Raw genomic sequence first — 24,628 nt, 5'->3', positions numbered from 1 at the left:
TATGGGTTCCTGAGTTAATTTACTGCTAAGTTCAAGTGGTGCCCTCATTTATGTGATGACAGCATCATGAGGAGTCATTTTGTTACTCTGTTCATTTACCACAATAATGGTAGTAGGTTTCCCATATGGCCCATAGCCTATCTAGCCTCGGGCTCTTTGTGACAGGGTCTCTTGCTGAGCCTGGAACTTGCTAATTTGGTTCAACTGGCTGGCCAGTAAGCCCCTTAGATACTCATGTCTTCCAGTCCCAGCGATGGAACTGGAGATCTGTGTGGCAGTGCCCAGCATGGATGTGGGCTCTGCAGTGAAACTTGGGTTCTCCCAAGTCAAATGATTCACCAGCTCAGCATCTCCTCACCCAAACTCCAGTCTCAGGACACGCCCCTGAAATCCTTGAGTCTCTCAGAGTCTGGGCACCTCATGTATGGGGACAGAGAGACGTGTAAGTGTCCACTGACTGGTGCCATGTGTTCTATGGTGTAGCCACATACAGTCTGGTAAAACCAGGCTTTTCTTGCTGATTATGTCATGAATCATACTGCTTGGGACAAAAGAGTTCTCAGTTTTCCGTTTTCATGATGAATAGTATCATGGAGAATGCCAGGGTTATTTTTACTGTTTTCAATCTTTTCATGTTTCTTCTCATCATACCAAAGATTATATATAACAAATGCCTGATCTATTTATTCACTTGAAAATTTATTTGGATAATTTCTTACAAGGTTAGTATATGGAAATGTGACCCATCTCACTATTTTTAAGAACAGTTCCATTGAAGTAGCTTCGGTTTTTAAATGGTTCCTTCATGCAGCTCAGCCCACAGATTTCAGATATTGATTTTTAGGGACCATCGTTTTTTTTATAGACCCTGTTGTTTATGACAGTCACACATGTGGATGTGCAGATGGTTTATTTTTTATTTTTTTTAAAAAAAACAGCCAGTATAAAAATATTTAGGACCAGTGACATGGCTCAGTGACAAGAAACTGTGCAAGCATGATGGCAGGGTGAATGCCCAGACCTGTCCACAGGAGAGACCTGACTCTCACAAGTTGTCCTCTAGCTGCTGGCAGCTGATGTACTCTGAGAAATGTAGAACCCCTCTTTTCTGAGGATATAGCTACTGATAGGATTACTATGTTCCCATGTCCCAGTAGATGGTCCAATACCCATGCACGTATGGGAGCACTACCTGGACTTGGTGGGTTAGATATGATATATATATATATGTGTGTATACATGTATGTGTACATATGTATATATATATATGTGTGTGTATATATGTATGTATATGTGTGTATATTTGTATATATGTACACACACATATGTATGTGTGTGTTTATATATGAATATATGTGTCTATATCATATATAAGTTCATATTCTCTCTATAAATATATTTTACATATATATTCTATATCTGTTTTATATATAGATAGATATATAGATATATAGATATAATAGATATATGTATATGGTAAGGTTGGGGAGGGGATATGTTGGGGGGATGAGGCAGAACTGGAGGAGAGAAATGGAAAATATATTTTATTTTATCCATATATGAAATTCTCAAGAATAAAGAAGATAATTTTAAGTTGTCCTCTGACCTCACATACATGCTCTCTGGCATTCATGTACATACCCTACTCTTTCACACACATCATCATCACATACACATATAATTGTAATAAAAAATAAAAAATTACATTGATTTCCAAAAACCCAACTACCCTTTTGTCATATGGAAATCTTTGAATGTAAGAATTATTTACCACACATCCTTATTCTTGTGTGTAGTTCTGGTCATGCTAAACTCCTCAGTCTGAAAGCAGAAAAAGTTATTGCCTCCCAACCGTATCAATGAGTTGTTGAAGATCATCGGGAGACCACATCCGGTCTATGGAGGGGCTGGGGACAAGGCTCTGTGGGTAGAATGCTTTTGTGTGCAAGCGTAAACCCTGAATCTGAGTCCCCAGAACTCACATGAAAGTAGCAGGTAGTTTGTATCTTAGTCTCGGTGATTATCTCAATCTTCTACCTGAGATGGGAAGCAAAGAGAAGAGAATCCAGGAGGCTGTCCATCCAGCTAGCCTGACATACAGAGCAGCAGATAACAAAAAGGAGAGTCCGGCTCAAATTTGAGGACCAACACCCAAGGTTGTCTTCTGACCTCCGTGTGCACACCACACTCATATCCATGAACAAATGGACATACACACTGATACGAAACAAAAGCTCAATACTGTGTCCCCAGAAGTGACACTGGCCCTGAACAGTGACTTCAGGCAGCTAATAAAGGCCAACATCAGGTGGCTTGGAAATGGCAATGCGCTTTAGGATCTCCTCTGATTCTTTATATTGAAAGGCTCAGTTGAGTGCCTCACAATGGACCATGACTTTTAAACAGTGACAAAGTGTGCAGCTTGGGAGGGTTTTATCACAGAAAGGTGAATTGGAACTCACTCTGTCTTGTTTAGTATTTGAACCTAGTGAGCTCTAGGATCCAACCCCAGCCTCATTATCTATCTTGTTTAGTATTTGAACCTAGTGAGCTCTAGGATGCACCCCCAGCCTCAGTAAGCTTAGTGTGCTGCCCACCCCCATACTAAAGTTGATCTTTGAAAAACAGCCTAGCAGGCCCTGAGGACTTCTGAGCTTATCCAGAAACTGAAACTCTCCTGGTCTCAACATAGCTCAATCTACAGAAAAAGAAAAAAAGATTCCCCCATCTCTAGTCTCCACCTGAATATTGAGATTACAGGTGTGATGTGGGGCTATGCGTAGAATTTATACCCATAGAAATGCTACACAAGCATTCCATCAAGTGTGTTATGTGCCTAGGTGACCCCCTCCCTTTCTTTTCTCTAGTTCTGCCTTTAAGAAATACTGTAAGACTGGCCTATGAATCTATAATCTTAAGCATTTTAGGGGAGAGGCTTCACCAAAACATCAACATTTTGATAATTTACCATCTGAGGGATGAGCTGATATGAGGGAGAATTCAGAAAGAGGATTATTAGATGAATTAAATTATTGGACTAAAAGTCATAACAACCAAGCAAACTCATGGAACTATGTTTGAGTAAAGCACATTCCTTTCTCCACCCCACTGAGGTGTCAGCGATCCTTAGAAAGCTGGAGAGAAAGAGGAGCAATGGTTTTCTTCCCAAGAACACAGTGTGCTGGGGCGGCTTGGGAGGAGCTCACCTGCCTCAGAGGTTCCCAACTTGTTGAAGGCACTTGCTTCTTTCTCCTTGAGACATCTGCATAGGTAGGCGGAAGAACAAGCCAAGGGAAGCCATCATATCAACTGCCCGACACTGTCACCTCTGTATATGAGCACCCAGGGCAGGAAAGGGAAATGACAAGTTCTTGTTCCTAGCTGGAAGCATTTACTTGAGCTAATCAGTAGGTTGGGGCCTGGTTCTGATTTTTGTTTTTTGGACGACTTAGGGAGAAATATCCAGAGATGCATCTGTTGTCCAGTGTGCTGAAGGACTGGCCTGGTACCTCTGGAGGAGTTTTTGAATTATGTAAACCAAGTGTAGGCTCAGCAGGGAGGGAGGGATAGCCCAGAACAGACACCTCCAGCTGGTGGCCCTGCTGCTTCCAACAGCAGGGAGATGTTAGCAGCCTTCATGAGTGTCTCCCAAGCACACAACAGTAAGATGTGCTTCAGTGTGTCTTTAAATTATGAGATTACAGGAGTAAGCCTGGCTCTACAGGTCCCATTTTATTTTCACAGGACACTTGGTTGATGAGTTGGTGATTACTAAGTATATGTACAACATAATCTAGAAATATAAAGCTTCAGAGTGTACAGCCAAACAGGCACATCCCACAGAGACCTGAAAAAGCAGCTGGACATCCTGAGAAGGCAGTTGGGTAACAAGGATATTCAGTGCACCCTTAAACATGTCCATGTGCTACTAACTTTGCAGCATGAATTTAAATTTTCAGCTCTTCTCTCTCTAAGGAGGCAGGACTCCCAGTCCCAAGGTGGTCTCATTGGGAAGCCGGTTTCTGAATGAGTTTTAAAATTTCTTCATCACTCTAAAGTCATACGATCACGGAATGAATTCATTTCCATACACTCAACCACCTTTTGATATTTGAATGAGACTTTTGCTGTAAAACTTTTAAATGATAGTAATCATGACGTTTTGTATGTGCGAGCATTTGTGTGTGTGCTGGATAGTTTTATGTCAACTTGACCCAAGCTAGAGTTATCTGAAGAGGGAACTTCAATTGACAAAATGCCTCCATAAAATCCAGCTATCACGCATTTTCTTAATCCATCTATTGTGGATGGAGCCATCCCTGGGGCTAGTGGTCCTGGGTGCTATAAGAAAGCAGGCTGAGCAAGCCATAGGAAGCAAGCCAGTAAGCAGCACTCCATGGCCTCTGCATCAGCTCCTGCTTCCAGGTTCCTGCCCTGTTTGAGCTCCTGTCCTAACTTCCTCTAATGATGAACGGTGATATGGAAGTGTAAACAAAATAAATCCTTTCCTTCCCAAGTTGCTTTGGTCATAGAGTTTCATCCCAGCAATAGTAACCTTAACTAAGACAGTGAATGTGTGTGTGTATGCATGTCTGTGCTCCTGTGTGTGCATGTGCATTAGTCTACATGTGTGAATTTGTATGTTTTGGACATGTATGCATTTATGCATTAATTTGTATATGTGTGTGGTATGTATGAATATATACATGTGCATGTGTATATACATGGCATATGCATGTGTGTATGTGCATTTGTATATGTTTGTGACAAGTATGCATATTTATATGTATGCATTTATATATGTGTAGTATGGTCTGGTGTGTGCATTTGTGTATGTGTGTGTGGCATGTATGCATGTGAGTGTGCATGCATTTATGTATGTGTATGGTATTTATACATATGGTATGTGAATTTATATATGTGTGTGTGGCATGTATGCATGTGAATGTGCAGGCATTTTTGTATGTGTGTGCTATTTATGCATATGATATGTGCAAATTTGTAAATGTGTGTTATATATGTATTTGTGTATATGTGCAGCATGTATGCTGTGCATACATTTGTGTACATGTGTGGTATTTATGCATATGCTAGGTGTGTGCATTTGTGTCTCTGAACATGAGAGAGTTAGAAAGCCGTACAAACAAGCTGAGGTGGATTCAGCTATTCTGTCCATCTTTCTGAGGATGTTAAAAAAGCATTAAACAGGTTTCTTGGCAGTTTCTTGTTCTTTTCATTAAACTCCGTTAAGCTTCTAAGATTTTCACTTAAACATACTAAGCAAAAGATTTAAATATTTCATTATAAGCCACTGTTTTGCTGGCATGATCACAAGTGGGGAAAACTGTTAAGTTGGAAATAGAAATGCTGGCTTGGCCATCGTCCTCTCGGATGATCAATATGATGCGCATTTGTGGGAAGCAATGAGTGTAGCATATTGTCAGTGATTTCCAACCATCTGGAATAGTGAAGCAACAAAGGAAGCATGGGCACACTGCACTCACCAGCCTAGCCTCACGGATGGTCACAAGTGTGAGGCAGAGGGGGCCAGAGGCCGACCCAGGCAGAGGCCGACCCAGGCAGAGGCCAGACCAGGCAGAGGCCGACCCAGGCATCTGCTAGCCACGGGAAGACTCAGGAATGGTGCACTACATTCTATAATCTGACAGTCAGGTTTGCCCAGGAGTAAGGGTAGAAATCAAGCACAATTAGATTTACCCAGAACACATGAAAGAGTGTGTCCAGTCATAAGAAATGGGAGGGCCTGAGGCGGTAGTGTCATGGTAGAGTTCTTGGCTAGTGTACAGTACATGCTGGGTTTGAGGATTTGACACCATAAGAAAGAGAAGAGAGAGGAGAAACAGAAGGAGGAAGAAATGGGGGGCTCAAGACAGGAAGATACAAAGGAAGGACAGAGGGAGGGAGGGAAGGAAGGAAGGACGGTGGGAAGGAGGAAGATGGCAGGAGGGACAGGGAAGGAGCTGGGGGTCTGAGTGGGGACAGATGTGGGACAGATTCCCACACCTTGTGAGTGATTTCTGCCTCTGTCTTTTGTTTGTAGTGCTGGGAACTGAAGAACCCTGGTCCTTATAGATATGGGGCAAGGACTCGACCGCTGATCTGTATCCTCCAGTCCCCCCTCTCCCCCCCCGCTTGATATTTTAGTGTGCTTGCATGGCTTTGCCACTGGAGGGGCTTGGGCCCGTTCAAAGACAGACAGGCTCTCAGTCTCAGGGAGAGCAGAGCCCACTAGCTCAGCATCCTCACCTCGTGATGGTGCTAAGACTCAGTTTCCTCACTGCTGCAATCAAATGTTCCTTGTATTAGGCATTTTTTTTAACACTTAGTATTACCACTGTGAGAATTCAAGCAGATAATCTGTAAAATTTTCAGCAGGGTGTTGAACACATTCTCAATAAATGTTAGCTATTAGAGCATTTTCCCCTCTGAATGGGGATTATTACTGTAAAATGGAAAACATATTCTAGAGTTCTTAAATCAAGAAAAAAGCCTAAGGAGTGTGTTAAAAATACCTCTAAATATAGAACAGACTGCTGGGAGGAGGCAGGGTGGCTGTGGAGGCAGGCTCGTGCGCACATGTTCATGCTTGCCTGCTCACATAGAAAGCAAGACAAAAACCTAAACAGACTGTGTTCACTGAAAATACCCAGCTGGGCTCCAGGAAAAGGCATGATGATTTCGTCCTGGGCTCATCTGAGAAGAACAGTCATTCATTCTAGAAACCATTGAAAACTTGCTTGAACCAGGAAGTGAGCTCAGGTGACCTCAAAATTTGTCTTCCAATTCAGCCTGATCCTGTAGACGGAAAGAATTCTGATTGGGGGCACAGCACCTAATCTAAGGATGAACATCTGCCAGCTGCTGCCGAGCTTGGGACAGGAAAGGCATGGTGCTTTATAGAGAGACAAATGGCCATTGGGCAGTAAAGGAGAAGGTCCAAGCCGGGCCTGTGGCCCCGCTGCCTTGTGGGAGTTTTGGCATCATGTATCAGCTTGCTGTAGTGTCCTCCCCTGCAAAGTAGGGAGCTCAGAGTGGTGCAGAGTTGATACCACGTGCCCCACGGAGAACAGCGCGTGTTTTATTACGTGTCCGCGTATTCCCTGTAAGAATTCACTGTCTGATAGGATCCCAGTTCTCCAGTTAAAACAACAAAACAAATCAAAGCTCTCTGAAGTGCCGGGAAGAGGGCTCAGTGTGAAGTACACGATGCGCCAACAGGAGGACCTGAACTCAGACCCCCAGCGCTCACGTACAAAGCCGGGTGGTGGGGAACGCCAGTGTACTAGCTCTGGGAAGTAAAGACAGCCAGGTGCCTAGAGCCTGCTCAGCAGCGAGCGAGTCAGTGAACTCAAGGTCCCGTGAGAGACCTTGTCTCAAAAGGTAAGGTGGAGAGCAACTGAGGATGAACCCCAGCACAGGCCTGTACTAGTATCCCGACTTTGCAAATGAGGACACATAGGCACACATGTGCATGTGAACACAATAATGGGAGCATTTACAACTTCTTGTAGATTACATAGTGTCTCTGTGGCCTTGGTCTCCCTGAGCCATGAGTTTCAGGATGGATTCTCCAAAATGCTGAGCTCCTGTGTAGGCAGCCACATATTCTGTTGTTTGCAGTTTAAATATGCCTTTTGTTCTTCCCCTACTGTCTCCATATATCACATAAGAAAATGGTGCTGCCCCAGGGGACAGGTACTGGAAGCTCAGCTTCCCACAAGTAGACACAATTTGCTTTGGGTTTTGCTTAAATTATTTTATTTTTTCCCCTTAAATTACTTCTATCCATTTCTATAACAAGATCTAAATCAATTTTTATCTGTAGTCATAAAACATGAAAGTTCCCAAGACTGGAAACAGTAAAGGATTATCCCAGAACCCTGGATGATCATAAACAGCATTTTATTTGCTTGAAATTAAATGCTATTTATGATCGTTCAGGGTTTCTTTCCTTCCTCCCTCTCTCCCTCCCTCCCTTCCTTCCTTCTTCTTTCCTTCCTTTCTTCCTTCCTTTCTTCCTTCCTTCCTCCCTTCCTTCCTTCCTTCCTTCCTTCCTTCAGGATGGACTTATATTGGTCACAGTTTCAAGAATATAGCCTATCACAGTAGAGACGGTGTCATGGAGTCCCTGATCAGTTTAACGCTATGTTTCCGACATATCCATTAGCAATGCAGCACACGTCTTCATTTGCTCCCTTTCCCTCCCCTGTAATCTCAGCAGAGATGGGAGGAAGGAGCCCTTTGGTCACATGTCATCATCTCCTCTGCTCATGTATGCTTATCTCCCTGATGTTATCAAACTCCTATGGTGACAGTTCCCCCTACACTTATAACACATACACACACACAAAACTGTGCATGGACACAAATGTACACAACTTACCCACCCCTCTACCCTGCTTGCCATCCATCTCAGATTTCAAATCTTAGGAAAGAAATTTGGCTGGGAAGCCAAGGTAGAAGCCCTGAAAAGTACATACAGTTGCACAGACTCTGCCTGTATCGGAATGTCTAGCAAGATCACCTCAGAGGGTGAAAGGCCTGTTTGGTGTACAGTAGCTAACATTGCTGTTTTTAGGCTGAGAAGAGGCACAGAATCATAGTGAGGAGCATGTGATGGAACAAAACTGGCCACCTCATGGTACCCAGGGTCAGAGAAAGAAAAAGGATCCTGGGGACAAATATGCCACTTCAAAGACACTCCCCAGGGATCTATTGCTTCCTCCAACTGGGTCCCACTTCCACATAGCCCATTTGGCTGAAACTCATTAATATGTTGATCAAGTTAGCACCCCATCTAGCCAGTTACTTTTCAATAGTATATAACCCGCTGTAAGCCAGGCCTTCAACACATGCACCTGGGTGGTATGTGTGAGGGACATGGGATAGATTTTTCATACCCAAAATGGGATTTCTTTTTTAATGCTTCATTAGATGGTAGACGTATGACAGACTTTACGTTCAGCTAACATTTCCACCCTCTACACTTTCACAATTTTCAATTAGTAGATATCACTTACAACTTACAAATATATATCCCTAAGTGCTAAAGAGGTCATTTGGGAGTTGCCTCTAAAAGTGGTAGCCAGCAAAATAAATCTGGACCAGAAACTAAATGGACTCTTTCTCCAAGTCCAGACCATGTTTTCCTTAGAACTGAGAGGTTGGGACATTTCTTGACCAACAGTTCCTGCATGGGTATAAATGCCCAGCTAGTGTACTTCTCTGCCTTATCTCCCCACTGCCCCCTGGTCAGTCCTAGCATTTCATTCCCCAAAGGTCTTTCTCATCCTCTCTGTTCAAGTCCATCCTACAGAAACTGCATATAATCACTCCCTGTAGCTATAATGGCAGTCAGGCTTAAGTGAGCTGGAAGGGTTATCCCATTTGTCCCAAGGTAAACAGAGCATGACATCCTGTCCCGTGTGTGGAAACAGGGTGTAACCAGGTGTCTACCGGGCATTGTGGGAAGGACAGAGTATAGAGAACTGGAGGCTGACGGTGGCCTCAGAAACGGATGGGAAACCTCTCCGACTTGAGTTTCCGCAGCTGTAAAGCCAAAAATCCCATAGGAGTGTTCCCGATTCAGTGTTCCCAACTCAGTGTAGGACACAGTGTGTTCAGGGATGGTAGTGACAAAGTAGGCGGAGTTGGCTGTGTCCCTCCTCCCAGGAGCAGTTTTCACTACTCTGCGAAGGCTCGGTGCCTGTCCCTACCTGTGATCCTTCACAGTTCTGACAGTAACCTCAGAAGTCGTAGGGTGTTTCATTTTAGTTTGGTTTGACTTGGACTGTGGCAGCTTTATAGCACACTTTTTCTTTCATTGGTCCTGACTAGAAGCCCCAGATCTTGACTTTTTATATCTCAGATATTAAGTAAATTATTTTACCTACATAATAGATAGTTATAAGATAACATATTATCTTGGGATATCAACTTTATCAAACTATAACAACTGTACATTTCCTAAAAGAAGCTCTATGAGTTTTTTTCAAAGCATACATGAAGAGGCAGTCTATGTAGTGATGGAGGAAAAACTCTGAAGTCAGACCAAGGTTGTCACCCAAGCTCCAGCATTTAAATATGGTGCCTTTGGCCAAATGACTAAACATCTGGGCTCTCTCCTTACCTGTGAGATGAGAAGCAAAGGCTGCCTGTGGGGATCACTGTAGGATGGGCCAAGCAAGACAATAGTGATAAGACATCTAGGTCACCGAGTGGTGGAACCCCCTCCTAGTAACTAGCCACAGAGTAGTAGCCCTTCAGCAGCTTGGATGTGCCTGCCTCTGCTGGCCACCACAGAGCAGCAAGATGAGATTTAGAGAAACTCTGTGCCTCGCCAAATGTGTCTCTTGGAGGATATATTTATGACCTTGATCAGGATCAAGTCTTTCATTTCTGAAAGTGTGAAAGTCAGCTATTTGAGGGAGGGTTCAGACGGCTTAAGATAACAAAATAACAGAGAGCATTGCAGGCGCATGGGACTTGAGCACGCTCTCTAATCTCTTGCCCCTCCTCTTTGACACTAAGTCTCAGTGAGGCCAACTGTGGTGTGTACACCTGTAATCCTAGCATTTGGGAGGTAGAAGAGGGAAGGGAAAGAAGAAAACATTCCAGGTTGCCCACTGTGGTTGTGGTGCCACACACCTTTAACCGCAGCACTTGGGAGGGGAGGCAGAGACAGGCAGGTAGATCTCTGTGAGTTCGAGGCCAGCCTGGACTACAAGATCCTGTCTCACAAACAAATGAACACACAAACTTGGAAAGCTTTTTAAACTCCAGCTCTTTAGTCCTAACGCCTAAGTGAATGTGAATAACTTCCGGGGCCCTGAGATCATTTTTTAAAGGCTCCCAGGGATTTTCATCGTCAGCTGGGACTGGGAACCACCTCACCATTCCTATGACATGCTGAAAAGCAGGCACAGAGCACCGAGATTGGATGAGCTTTGGCTGTGAGGAGATACGGCTCCAAGGACAGTGTCTCACTTCTGTCTCCCTTCCTAAGTTTGCTTTCTCTTGAGATTCCCTGGAGAGCAGTCTGTCATCAGTACCACTCCCTCAAAACACATCTACATCCCGTCATCCCGTGCACCAGACTCCTCACTGTGCAGCTTCTGCTGACTCGGCCTCAGTTTTCAGTCATCCTGCTTCAACATAGAAGTCACACGGAGGCTTTTCCCAGCTTCAAGCCTTTCTATTTCTATCTCCTGTGTCCTCTCCTTCCCTCCCTCCTAGACCTGTACTTGACTAACTTCCTCCCCCATCAGGACTCTAGTGAAACTTTCTTTCTTCCCTGATAATGCACAGTTGCGTTTAATGGGTTAGGCACACCTCATTTCTATCCCTACTATCCATTCCACACATAGTGAGTGATTTACTCGGTCACACTGCTCTTGACCGTGCTTCCAGCCACACAGACTATTAAATTCCACAAAAGCAAGCTCTGTGTCTTATTCATACCCTCCCACACCCCAGACCTGTAACTGGTACAGTCAGGCTCAGCGGATACTGAATAAATAACTAAATGATTACACAAAAACGAAGGAAAGAAAAATCCTTAAGACACGGAGTCAGTAAATTACAGAAACCAGGGCCTATATACAGAAGAAAACGGTCTTAATGACTGATCCACACAGAGCCAGGTAAATCAGATGTTAGCCCTTTCATATTCATATGCACACTGTGTATAATAACACAGCTATCCCGGGTAAAAGGGGAACCCTTCATAGCAGGAAACCAAGCTTTTTACCCAAAGAAGCCTGGCTTCCACAGTAGGCTCTGCCCTGAGCAATAAGTAAGAGGAATCCACAACGCTCCTGTGAAAAATAATATTCAACATTATTGACTTCCTATTTTAGCAGACCTTTATAATGTTAGCAATTAATGAAATACTCAGATAAAATGATGTGGTATTTGAGATTTACTCCAAAACTCCCAGTAAGGGCCAGTGAGGCACAAAGGTAGACATGGAACAAGATTAATTAAGAACTGGTGGGTATTGAAAGTCGGATCCCAGTGTCTTCACTTAAGGAATTCATTATATTATTCTGTCTGCTTTGGTGTGACATCGAAACTATCCAAAATAAATTTGCTTTTTAAGGAAGACATTAAATACTAGTTAAAATAGTTACTAGCCTTTAAAACCTCATAGACGTCTCTCTCAGCATTACCGTTTGGTTCACTGGATTTATATTTTAAAAAGAGAGAGGAAGAAAACCCCAGCCATATATCATCTGGAGCCGGCTTGGTCTTGGTCAGTTGGAAACCAGGAATGTTCTCCAAGGTCTGTACACTGTAATCAGTCCCACATAGTTTCCAGGCAGCAGGTTTACACAGCATTGCAGGGTGATTTGTAACTCCATTCATATGTCCATGAGAAATACGGCCCTGTCAGTTCCCCCCCTTTATTTACTTAGCCAAACAATACTTTTCTACAGCACAATCTCCCCAGTCTCAAAGCCCACCAGGAGCTATCTTCCGGTTGGCACCTCCTTCCCTCCCCTTCTGCTGTTTTTACACAGTTTTTCCCTTATGGTCTGCAGAAAGTAAAGCACTGCCCTCATTTTACTTGTAACATTTGTGACGGAGATAGGGAACCAACTTCCTCTCATGAGGGCTTTCACCTTGCTCAGGAATGTGTATCCAAGGCCCCAGCACCCTTTACAATCCTCTCACATTCTTTCCACAGTCCTGACCCTCTCTCCACAGCCCTTTCTGCCCTAAACAGCCCATGGTTTCCCATTACCTTCCTCCACCCAAGGGTTCATACCCTTCTTTGCCACTGGACTCTTGGGAGCATGTCCATCAGCCTGGTCCATGCTAGTTCCCGTTGCTTGGGGCAGTCCTACCCTACTTGGTCTGTCCCGGGAGCGGTCCTATTCCTTTCCGGTTCTGGTTGCCCAGCACTCCTCCACATTCACGATAATAGATCTGGATAAAGGTTCCAAGGCCAGCAGCAGGTGATGTGGCCATTAGTGGAGGAGGGTGGGGGCAGGAGGATGCATCTTTAAGGATGAGAGCTTCAGTGCTGGGCTTGGGTCTTCTTGCTCCTTCCAGCCCTGGCTGGCTTTCCACTTCCGCCTTTGTGGTCCATCCCTCCCATTTCTCCTTAGAGACTTATTCTAACTGCCCTCAGCATTGCCTAAGGCAATGAGGCCTTCAGATTCTGCTTTGGCTGGGCTGGGCTGAGCTGCTCAGCTTTTCTACCCATTTAATTTCTCCTCTTCCCAGGATACCTTTTGTTGCATTCATGCTACATTTCCTGTTTTGGTTGGTTTGGGTTTTTTACACCCTAAAAGCTATTTCGGGGACACTCTTTTCCTAATTTGCAGAGCTCAAAAGCCAATGATGTCCCTTTTCTTTCTTAGGTAGAGCACAGTAAACTAGTAGATAGATAATTACATCTATATTTCTACATTTATTAATAAGTTAATTTATTAATAAGTTTTTAAAAGATGTATTTATTTATTTATTTTATGTATATGAGTACACTGTAGCTGTACAGATAGTTGTGAGCCTTCATCTGGTTGTTGGGAATTGACTTTTAGGACCTCTGCTCACTCTGGTCAACCCCGCTTACTCAGTCCCTGCTCGCTCTGGCCCAAAGATTTATTTATTATTATAAATAAGTACACTGTAGCTGTCTTCAGACACACCAGAAGAAGGTGTCAGATCTCATCATGGATGGTTGTGAGCTACCATGTGGTTGCTGGGATTTGAACTCAGGACCTTCGGAAGAGCAGTCAGTGCTCTTACCCGCTGAGCCATCTCACCAGCCCTATTAATAAGTATTTAATAAGTTAATAAATATAGAAATGTTGACTTTCTTGGAATTTCTTTACTACTGTGTACTTTCTAAGCTTACCATGACTTACTGCGTTTTTCTCATCAACCAGGAGGAAACAAAAGCTTATTTTTAAAAATGAGTTAGTTTTGTAAAAAACACATGGAAATACCAGGAAGGCCACGTGTGACTGGCTGAGCCACATTCCTATTCCACTCTCCTCATACAGGAGTGAGCAGCTCCTATCTGCACCTACTTGGTGTGTATATACTAGTGTTCATCCTGTGCCCGTGAACTTCCTGTGTAAGCCCGGAAGTTCCTATGCAAGACCGCTAGAACTAAATTAAAACAAAATGCTTTTCATCTCTGCCTAATAAAGTGATGAAACCATTGATACTGATTTATTTCACGCCCCTGACTTAATCAGTTATAGGTGCTTAAAGTTCATTACTATAAAGTTCTTATTTAACAAATATAGATGGAAACAACTCTAAACCCAAAGTGTTCATTCCTTGGTAGCAATGCTTGATTCTCATGGGCGTGAGGAAGCCACCTTTCCTAGCAGCAGCCTGTCCCCACTACCCCCATCGCTACTTAACTAGTCAGGCCAGTTCCTCATCTCTCAGGCAGATGTCTTCATCGTTAAGATGAGGACAGTGTATTTATTACAGGTAAAGGTGCTGAGGACAGCAGAAGACTCCGGAAAGCACTTAGTTAATATGGCCTTCCTCCTTTCCATGTCAAGCATGCGTTTATCATCTTATCAAGTGAAGAGTTAAACGTTTCAATAAGAGGCAAGCAAGCCTCCTTCTATCCGGTCCTGCAGCAGGCTGTCCTGGAAGTGACTCAGTGGGGTTGTCTGTTTGATTGATGTGTCAATGAGAAATAACAGACAGTGAAAGAGTCCTAGGGTGATTGTAATCTGTACCCTAAATAATCAGTGCAGTCCATGGAAAGCTCAGGAAAAAAAAAAACTTTCCCATGTTTGAGAGGTGCAGCCCTCCTCTGGCTTTCTGTGATCCACCTTTGGATAGGGTATGAGTTTTAGAACTATCTTTAAAATACTGTTAGTGAAACAAAAATTTGCTTGACTGATATCAGAGAAGAGGAAAAATATGATTTATTATGTTTAAGGGGTAGAATGCTTGATTTTTTTTGTGACTTTTGTCACATTTCAACATACGATTAGATGATATATTATTTCAAAATAATCTTTATAGCAGTAAATAATATTTCAAAACTTCCAAACTGAGACAGGTATGTTATGAGATCAGGGGGAAAAAGTATTTAAGAAAATGGAGCAATATGCATAGCCGTACTATTAGTGAGAAGTCGAATGAGCCATGGTAAAGGACACATAATTCTGTTCTCTGGCGTGTTTCGGCATCACGAGCTACCTATCTGCTCCCTCTTAGAATAAATGTTGGCATTCTCTATTATTATATTTTTAGAAGCCTGGGACTTATGAGTTGGGAAAATGCTGGAACACATTTCTTTAAAACAGAACACCTTTTACAGTGGAAAGGGTTTTAAACACACACACACACACACACACACACACACACACACACACACACACACACACGCACACGCACGCACGCGCACACACGGGGGAGAAGTAACCCTTTGCAGGCAGCAGAGGTAAGTGCCACTGGAGAAAGGCGAGTTCTTCAGTCACAGTGACAGCCTCTTGCCTGCCGGGATCACCATGTCAGGTGAGAGGCAGAGAAGAAAGGCGCCTGTCTGGACAAGCCTGAGACTGGTCTGACTTTCTCACCCTAAGATATCTGTGAAGCAGAGGCCAGTGCTCCTCAGAGGCCATTGATGCTGCTCTGCAGTAGTGCTATGCTACCGTTGACTCCAAGCAGAAGTGGCCTGTTGATCTAACGGTCTGTCTCCGCTCTTCCCCCTCTTTCATCACAGAATCGGAAGACTTTTTGATGGTACAGAACCCATCGTTCTGGACAGTCTCAAACAGCACTATTTCATCGACAGAGACGGCCAGATGTTCAGATATATCTTGAATTTTCTACGAACATCAAAACTCCTCATTCCTGATGATTTCAAGGTGAGGGAATCTGTGTTAAAAATAAATACGTGATTTTTTTTATGTGCTCCAAAAACTGTTTCTAATTCTATACCCTTACCACACATACCAACTCCAGCGTCTTCAGCAGCCCCTTGACATGTCTTCATGAAGCAGAGCATATGGCATTTAAATGATACAGGATAAGGGAGCATTTGCTTTTATTTAAATAAGCTGGTTAAATTTAATTTCTGCTATGTCTTATCAAGCTAGAATGTAAAAGAAACTTCTTAATGCAATGAGAACTTTTCTCCCAGAAATCTAAGGTTAATATCAGCAAGACAGTTCTAGAATTGCTCCCTTAAAACTGAGGAGCAAGTGATGGCATCAAGCTCAGTAGGAGAATCCCTGAAGGCAATGGAATTTGAACAGAGGGGCATTTAGGAAGTTTTTTATTAAAAGGGAATACATGAAAATGGAATTTTTATGGTTGGTAATGTTTCTCTAAATAGGAGATTTTTAAAACTAATTCTGAATACTACCAGAGCCAATAAAGAACTAATTAAAACATTTAAATTCAGAATCAATGTGCTGCCTATGGAGTAGGCAAGAATCGGTCATAGTGTACAACAACAACAACAACAACAGCAACAAAAGCAAAACAGAAATTGCAATGTCCAGGAAGCAATAAACCAAATGAGAAGTGTGCAGGGTGTGTTTTTGAAAGGAATTTCTATTTTGAGAAAGGGTATATTTAAGACTTTTCATACACAAAAGGAGTTTTTTAAAACATCTTTATGAAGCAGAGATCATATTCACATAAAAGATGTCTTAGTAGAAGAAATATTTGCAATAAAAGATTAATATTATCATAAAAGAGTTCCTCCAAATCTATAAAAGAATAAAACAATCTAGGGGAACTTTTATCTATGAACAAGATTGTCCCAAAGGGAGAAAAAAGATTTGTCAGTAAATATTTAAAATGATATTCAATCTCCCTCTTTATCAAAAGAACAAAAATAAAATGATATACTAGTGTTTATATATTTGACTAGAATTTTAAAGATTGATAGACACTGTGCAGGATACACAATGTGACTGGGAGGGAAATGATTAAACCTTTTTGGAGAATTATTCAGCCATAGCTATTAAAATTTCAATCATGCATGCTGTCTAGCAATCTTATGTTTATGAATTTATCTTCTATAAATGTTCACATAAGCATGTAAGTATGTGTGTACATAGGATATCTGCTAGTCATGTTTCTAATAGGGAAACAGTATACCTAAAAGGAGTTCAAAGTTGTAGGCGGTTGGAAATAATATAGAATATCCATATTATGGAATAATTTTAAAGAGTATTGGTTCATCAATATCTGTTTATTACTCAGTGACAATATCAAGTTATAAAATGATACAAAATGTATTTCCAATTAAGTAAAACAATATGTATGTTGTATTTGAAATGGCATCTTCTTAACACACAGAGGGAGTTAACACTTCAGAGCCGTGACGTGTTAACCAAGAGCCTGGAACCTAAACGGCAGTGAGCACCCTCCAGAGCGCCACCCCCCACCACCACCAGAGCTTAGAGCTGACCCGGGAGCAGCAGGCTCCTGAGTCTTCCTCAGGTCTCCGGCAGAAGTGCAGAGACTCAGGCACCCTCACGGCAGTCATTCCTCACAATCCTCATTTTCCTATTAAAGGTGCATAGTTTTTCATGTAAAACAAACATGCCCTAAGTAAGTCCTAAGCACTTTTTTCCGCTTGACTAGTAATCCTTGGCACATGCACACTACTTCCAATTCAGAAAAGAGGACGGAGGAAAAGCCCCTGAGCCCCTTACTAATTTGGGGTCTGCTGGTTTATAGCAGTTCACCTGAAACTTGGTCTTGTGGGTTGGGGAGGCATATCAGTAAAGTCATTGCTGCAGAAGCCTGGGGCCTGAGTTCAGATTCTCAGTTTCTGCAGAGAAGCCAGGCACCGAGAGGCACAGAGGGGTGAGTCCTGGGTGCTTGGCAGTCAGCTGCTCTAGTTAAAACAGTGAAAGGCCTTGTCTCAAACACTAATAGTAACAACAACAATGAAGGAATTGATAGAAGGCATTGCCTCCTGACTTCCACATATACACCCACACATGCATACATGTACATTCCCACACAAGCGGTAAATAAATTAAACAAAGATGTAAATTCCAGCCATATACCGCCTTGACTCTGACCCTAAGTATGCTGTACTGGTGTGGCTAACTCACTGCATGGTGATAGTCTTACAGACAGAGACACATGGTTTTCTAAAGGATATTGTACACCATGCTCATGGAAATTGCTTACTTAGCTACAGGAGTCCCAGGAGGCCAGATGCTGAATATCAATACACGGCCCACTTCTCTTAAAACCATATAGGACTAAACTGAAAACTGGAAGCTTGCATCATTTATATAATGTCATCACTTATAACTCCCAATTCTAACAGGGTAACCATAAGAAAGCAAATTGGGAATTACTGCTAGAAAGTAAGTATAGCCATTTGTTTTTAATTAATGGCACCATATTCCGAGAAAGGGGCTCAGTATTCTAAACGCATACTTTGGCTTAACCCTCCACCATGGACTTGCATGGGCAGCATGAATCTACCTCCAAGAGCGGTCAGATTAGATGTTGATATGGCCAGTTCCAGAGGCCATGCCCCGGGGGCTGCCCTAGTCACCTAGGACTGGGCCAGTTGCTTCACTACACCTTTGGCCTGCTCCCTGAGGATTCTTGAACCTAAATATCTGCTGCTTATCGACTTTAAGCGCACAACATGTCCTTCAATTGATCATTGCCCAAGTTTGGTGGTGGTGGGGATCCAAAAACCTTGTCAAAAGAGACGCATGTGTCTGGGGCCTTGAAATGCTTCCTTTGGAACTGCTGGGTAATGGGCATCAAGGCATGTTCTGGAACCGAGGAAGAACAACTGGAGGAAGAATTGGGAGCTGAGGTGGCTCTGTGGCCCTTGATGAGATTAAACCACAAAAAGCAGTGGCAATTCATGGAAATCATAAAAGCGGCTGCCCATGTGATCAGTCGGTATACCAGAATTTCCCTTCCAACCGTGGCAGGCGGGACATTATCCTGTTCACGTGGGAAGAATTGCTTTTCCGGGTTTGTTAGGGAGAATGCCTACTGACTGCTGCCTTCCGGCTCCAGCCGTTCAATGCCGAGTGAACAAGGACATGAAATCTTACAGTATTAGTATCCTGCCCCCCTTAAAATCCAGTTCCACAAATATGTTGTCTGTGCTGAAAACACACTTAGCAATTCTGAAATTTCATATTTCAGAAGCATGTGTCCTGGCTCCCACTGAAAGCCAGCTCTCCTTGTATGGGAGTTGCAGAACTTCTCTGAGTGTTTTATATGGATTTAGCTGCCCTCCCTTCCTCTCGTAATTCCATCCTCAATTACAATGATTTGCTTATTGCTACTTCAGTCCCTGCATACAAACACAACTGTGTGACTGTAATTCCCAATACCCCAGAAGTCAGAAACTGTGCGTTATTAGGAAGGATCCCATAAGATTCTCTCTCCCTCCAGCTTGTTATTTTTAACATGTTTGGCAACAGCTGAAGCTGAGATTGTTCTCTATAAATATCCATCCTTCCTAGATTTAGACAAATCCACTATGCATCAGGCCTATTCAAAACTCTAATGCTTTTTAATCTTACAGAAGCATTCTTATACTGTAAAAAATTAAAAGTATAAAGAAGCAAAAAAAAACAAAAACAAAAACAAAAAAAACTTATGCACTATATTCCTGCTGCTCAGATGGCTAATGTTAAAACCTGTCCCAGTTTGCATCTTTGTTGCTGTTATAAACACCATGACCAAACATGACTTGGTGGGTTTAGGGGGCATTGCGTGGCTTACAGATCACAGTCCCTCATGGGGGGGGGGGGGCGGGCAGGAAAGGAACCTGGATGCAGGAAATGGCAGGTGAGTGCCGCTTACAGACTCTTCCTCTAGCATGCTCAGTTCATACACGCCCAGGACCATCCACCCAGGGATGGCACTGCCCATAGTAGGGTGGGCCCTTCTACCCAAAGGCCTGTCTGATAAAGGCAATTCCTCCTCATTTGAAGATGCCTCTTTCCAGATATGTCAAGTGGACAACCAAAGCAAACTGTGGTAGAACCTAGCATGGCCCTCTGGACCTGTTCCTTTTAACAATTCTCTACCTTCCTTTTGTACTATTTTGTGTAGTGCCATAACCACATAGAAGTTTACTTGGTTGACTCTAGAAATGACCTGTGCATGTAGTTTTTCTGAGATACTACCTGACCACCTATTGAGTGAGATATTACAGTTCATTGCTCTCTGAACTGTCTGGTATGGCTCCTACTCACTTAGTAATGAGGTTGGGCCAGCTCGTGTACTTGTCTCCAGGTCTTAGGCAAGCTCACTTATAAAATGGGGTCTCCATCTTCCTATCTCAAAAAATTATTATAAATTTCAAAAATTAAAAACATATTCTCAGAAGTTAAAATCACTGAGACCTGATGAGTCTATGAAAAACTGTTTCCCTTTAACGGAGTAGGGACTGAGCCATCAGAGGAAGTGGGCACCAGGGCGGAGTCCTTGCTCCTCTGACAGCCTTCACCATTCTCCAGGGGCTACACTGAAAGCTCCTCACTCACAGGTGAGAGAAAGCAAATGCTATGGATCATCTCCCCCTGGGCAGCTGGAGCCCAACCTGCTGCCTTGACATCTCTGATCTAGTTCCATCTACTGCCTTGAGAGACTAAAGTTGTTCAGTCTGCATAAGCCAAAGAAAGGACACCGTCAGATCAGAAAGGAAGCATAGAAAATTTTCAAAAGATTTAGAGGCCAGTGGGGTCAAGCCCAGGACCAGAGAACGCCAAAGGAGCCACACAAAACTCTCAAGGCAGAAGTTGAAATCATGGAATCAAGAAGGCCTGCTAAAGAATGGGGCCAAGGTTTCTAAGAGAAAGCCGCCAACAGGACGACTTCACTTTGTAGGAAGTAATCCAGTGAGCCAAAACTAGAAATGTGTGCTAGGAAGTGGAGAAAGACAAACAAACAAAAGAATGAGCCTGCCAAGAAAATGAATGGCCAAAGTAAACCTGTCTTCTTAGAAAATGATGGTGTAGTGAGAGGGGCCCGTGCATGGTCGGCAGGCCAGTGCTTAGGGGCATGGTGAGCTATTAGTATGGCTCGGCTCCTCTCCATGTACCTTCATCTCCACGCAGCACAGAGAAAACACCTCTTCCCTGGGAACCAGACAGAGCTGTGGGATATGTGAAAGCACAGCCAGGATGGTGAAGAGAGAGAAAGGGATGCCCAGTGGTTTGACCCAGCTCAATGCTAGGCCCACAGGATGATATTCTAGGACTCAGGATGAAGGGTCCTAACCCTTACTTAGTGACAGAAATTCTTCGGATGTTACCAAGCAAGGCCAGAAGTCTCAAAACAGCCATGGTTTCTCTATCATTATCTTATCTATCAGAAAAGAGGATGATAATGAATTTAAGCATTAGACCAAGTGATGTGTGGTCTTGAGTTGTCCATCCATGACCAGGCTTCAGAGTAATTTCTAAAATATTTAGAAGAAAAATAATGGTTAGTGTGCAGTCAGCAGAGGGGAACCCAAGCCCTTGTAGCTTCATTTCCTTTGATTTTATTGACGTGTTCATTTATTTACTATCTACAGTGAGAGACTTCGAGCCCTGCCACACCTTAGCACACCATCTGCTCTATCATCTTTATTCCCCTCAGTTTTCAGGCAGAGGCTAAGGTCGAAACAGTGACAGAGAAGCCTGGGCGGTGTGGAGATGTGACTCCATTCCAGAATGCCATCTGCCCCCATTAAATCCCACTTTAAACTGTAGCCTTCCAACAAGCCCCTACAGAATGCCATAGCCGTGAGCCTGTGATCTTAAAAAATGATGGCTTCCTAAGTCCTGGAACAGCCAGTCCAGAGTCTTGACTTACTGCCTGAGTCCCACAGAGGGCTGGATGTAGTCCCGTTGTCTTGTTACTTTGCACAATAATTCTCATAGGAACAAACTGCCCAGTTCAGAATGACATGGCACTAGGAAAGACTCAGGACGTCAGATGGGGGAATCAAGGTTTTCAGTTAGAACAAATTCAAAGCCTACAGCATGGAAGTTAGAATGGGGTTAATCATGCAGGATCTCAGAACACTCCCAGACAACAAATGAGGATCCAGACCATTCTCCTATAAACAAAGGGGAAACAGAGATCAGGAGCCAAGGGAGGGTGTGCTTTGCATTGGGGTAGTAGGAGAGGCAGAAGTCATTGGTAGCCAAACCCTAACTCCTTTACATGGCAAAGAAGGATTTTCCAATTTGACTAAGTTAGGCACGTGAGCTAGGGAGATGACCCCATATCACCTGAGTGTGCTGTGTTATGTGGGGTTCTTAAAAGTCCAAGAGGAGACAGGAAGGTCAGAGTCAGAAAAGGATGGGAGGCAATGGAGGCAAAAGGGGAGTGGTGGGAAGCTCCCAGCCACAGACTGTGAGCAGCCTTTGGCTGCTGGAAGGCCAGCATAAGTTCTTCTCTGGGAAGAACAATTCTGTAAAAAGCCACTTAGACTCTGACTCACCCTTTGACCAGGACTATGAGAAGTCCCTTCATTATGATGTGTATTTGCTACTTTTGTTAAGGAAAGATTTATTTCAGCTCACAGTTTCAGAAGGCTGCATCCACCATGGTGGAGAATGCATGGTCCATCTCACACATGCAGGCTGGAAGCAGGGACAAAGAAGGGAATACCACAGCTGGTTATCTGGCTCTTTCCCTTCATCTCTTTCATCCTGGCCAGCAGCAATTGGATATATGGTGTCCTTAATGGTGACAGAACCTCTCACTGAACAGAGACTGTCCTGGACGTCAAGTCAAGTGTAAATGGCAGATGAAATGCCTCAGAACCACAACAAATGCAAGAGTCAGTGAAAAGATTAGTTTGAGCCTGTATGGTAGCAGGCTCCAGTGTTTGAAGGGCAGGTCAGCAGAAGGTAAGATCACAATGGCTCTGAGGGCGAGGGATGTGGAACACTTTTTCTGCTTTCCTGGTCACTTGTTTTTCTGCCTTGAGAATTATCTACCCAGGTCATCAACCCATTTATTGATGGGTTTTAGGTAGCTTTTGTAATTCTTTGCCAGTTCTGTCACATGTACAGTTGGCAAAGATTTTTCTCCCACTTCATGGCTGCCTCTGCTGTCTTCTGGGCTGTGAACATCTTTTGACTGCATGCAATGCTGTTGGTCAGTTCTTAGGGTTACATCTGTGTGATTCGAATCCTTTTCAGAAGGTCATTCCTACACACATCTCACAGTGTTCTGCCTATGTTTTCCTCGGCAATTTTAGAGTTCTGGGTCTTATAGTCAGGTTTTTATGCACTTTAATGGATTTTTACAAGATAAAAGATATTCTTTTGGAATCATGTTCAACATCCTGAACTGTCAGGAAAATGTAGTTAAAATTTGCATTATAGTTTCATCTCCCTGTCTGAATGCCTATCAAATGGTGGTGAGGATGCAGGGGGAGAGGAGCTGGTGTGGTGTGTACTACTGGTGCCAAGTCACACTGGTTGAAATCACTATGGAAATATCACATTATGGAAATCACTATGCAGGTGCCTAAGGGGGAGGGGGACAAGTACCAGGTGGTGTAGCTTTCCCTGACCTGGGAAAACAGCGTAAGGATCCTGCGTCAGCTTACAAGGCACTTGCTCATCCATATTTAATGCTTCACAGTAGCCAGGATGCACAGCCAGCCCAGGTGCCCATCACAGAACTGATAACGTTCCATCCTCAAACCACTGATGCCACAAAATTGTCTTCTGATTCACACACGCGCACACACACACACACACAAACATGCACACACACAAACACACACACATGCACACACAAACACACACATGCACATGCACACAAACACACATACACACACAAACACACACATGCACACGCACACACATATACATACAAACACATACACACACCATGTCCCACACATATACACACAGACAATAATAATAAAAAAAAATTTTAAAGAGAAATATAAAAAGACACAAAATTATGCAAGTATCATGTTAAGCAAAATTAAGCACCCATTATGACATTCTGTTTCAGATGCAGGATGTGTGTGAGAGAGATGGAGATAAATAACAGAGGGGCTTTGGGAGAGGACAGAGTTCTGAATACATGAGGGAATGCGAGAGAAATGGAAGCAGAGGGTGCCCCATGTATGAGAGGAAGGTCAGCAGTCAGAGAGAGCAGGAGGTATGGAGAGAATAGGGCAGGGGGCAAGGAATGTCCTAGCCTAGGGAAGTCTCTGTGTGTAAACATCCAGGGAGCCCCTTTCCTTGTTAAACAAAACCACTTTTTAAAATTACCATAACTCCAGAGAGAATTAGAACAAACATGTTGGTAGTATGAGAAAATTCAGGCCTTTCGAATATTGCCAACCAAAGCTGCCAAAGCTCTAGGTGCTGTGCCTTATAAAGTCAAGCTTCTGCCAATGGAAGCTTTCAGCAGAGGCCCAGTGACCACTGTTCAGTACGGGACAGATTTCTCCCTGGGGTCGAAGCTGGGCAAGCAGACTGTTCCCAGCCTCATTACTTGGCTGGAAGACCTGGAGGCTCTAGGAAGTCCATGGCATTAACAGATCCTTCCTCACACAGAAGTCAGTAATGCACCATGCAGTAAACAAGCAGCGGGCCAGCTCACCCTATGCTTGTGTGACTCTCAGCTCTGGTGTTCCAGGGAGGTG

General features: G+C 43.4%; 1 protein-coding gene across 5 annotated transcripts in view; it reads left to right on the top strand.

Annotated features, from left to right (window-relative positions):
• Kctd1 (potassium channel tetramerization domain containing 1) overlaps positions 1-24,628 on the top strand; it is a 201,495-nt gene that overhangs the window by 168,222 nt on the left and 8,645 nt on the right. For all 5 annotated transcript variants that reach the window (XM_031365036.1, XM_031365038.1, XM_031365039.1 and 2 more), the window contains exon 3: positions 15,728-15,872. In XM_031365036.1, coding sequence (XP_031220896.1) covers positions 15,728-15,872 — 145 coding nt within the window. The remainder of the gene's footprint in view (positions 1-15,727; positions 15,873-24,628) is intronic.

Source organism: Mastomys coucha, unplaced genomic scaffold, assembly GCF_008632895.1.
Source record: "Mastomys coucha isolate ucsf_1 unplaced genomic scaffold, UCSF_Mcou_1 pScaffold13, whole genome shotgun sequence".
Classification (NCBI taxonomy): Eukaryota; Metazoa; Chordata; class Mammalia; order Rodentia; family Muridae; genus Mastomys; species Mastomys coucha.
This window is presented reverse-complemented; position numbering and strand designations above follow the sequence as displayed.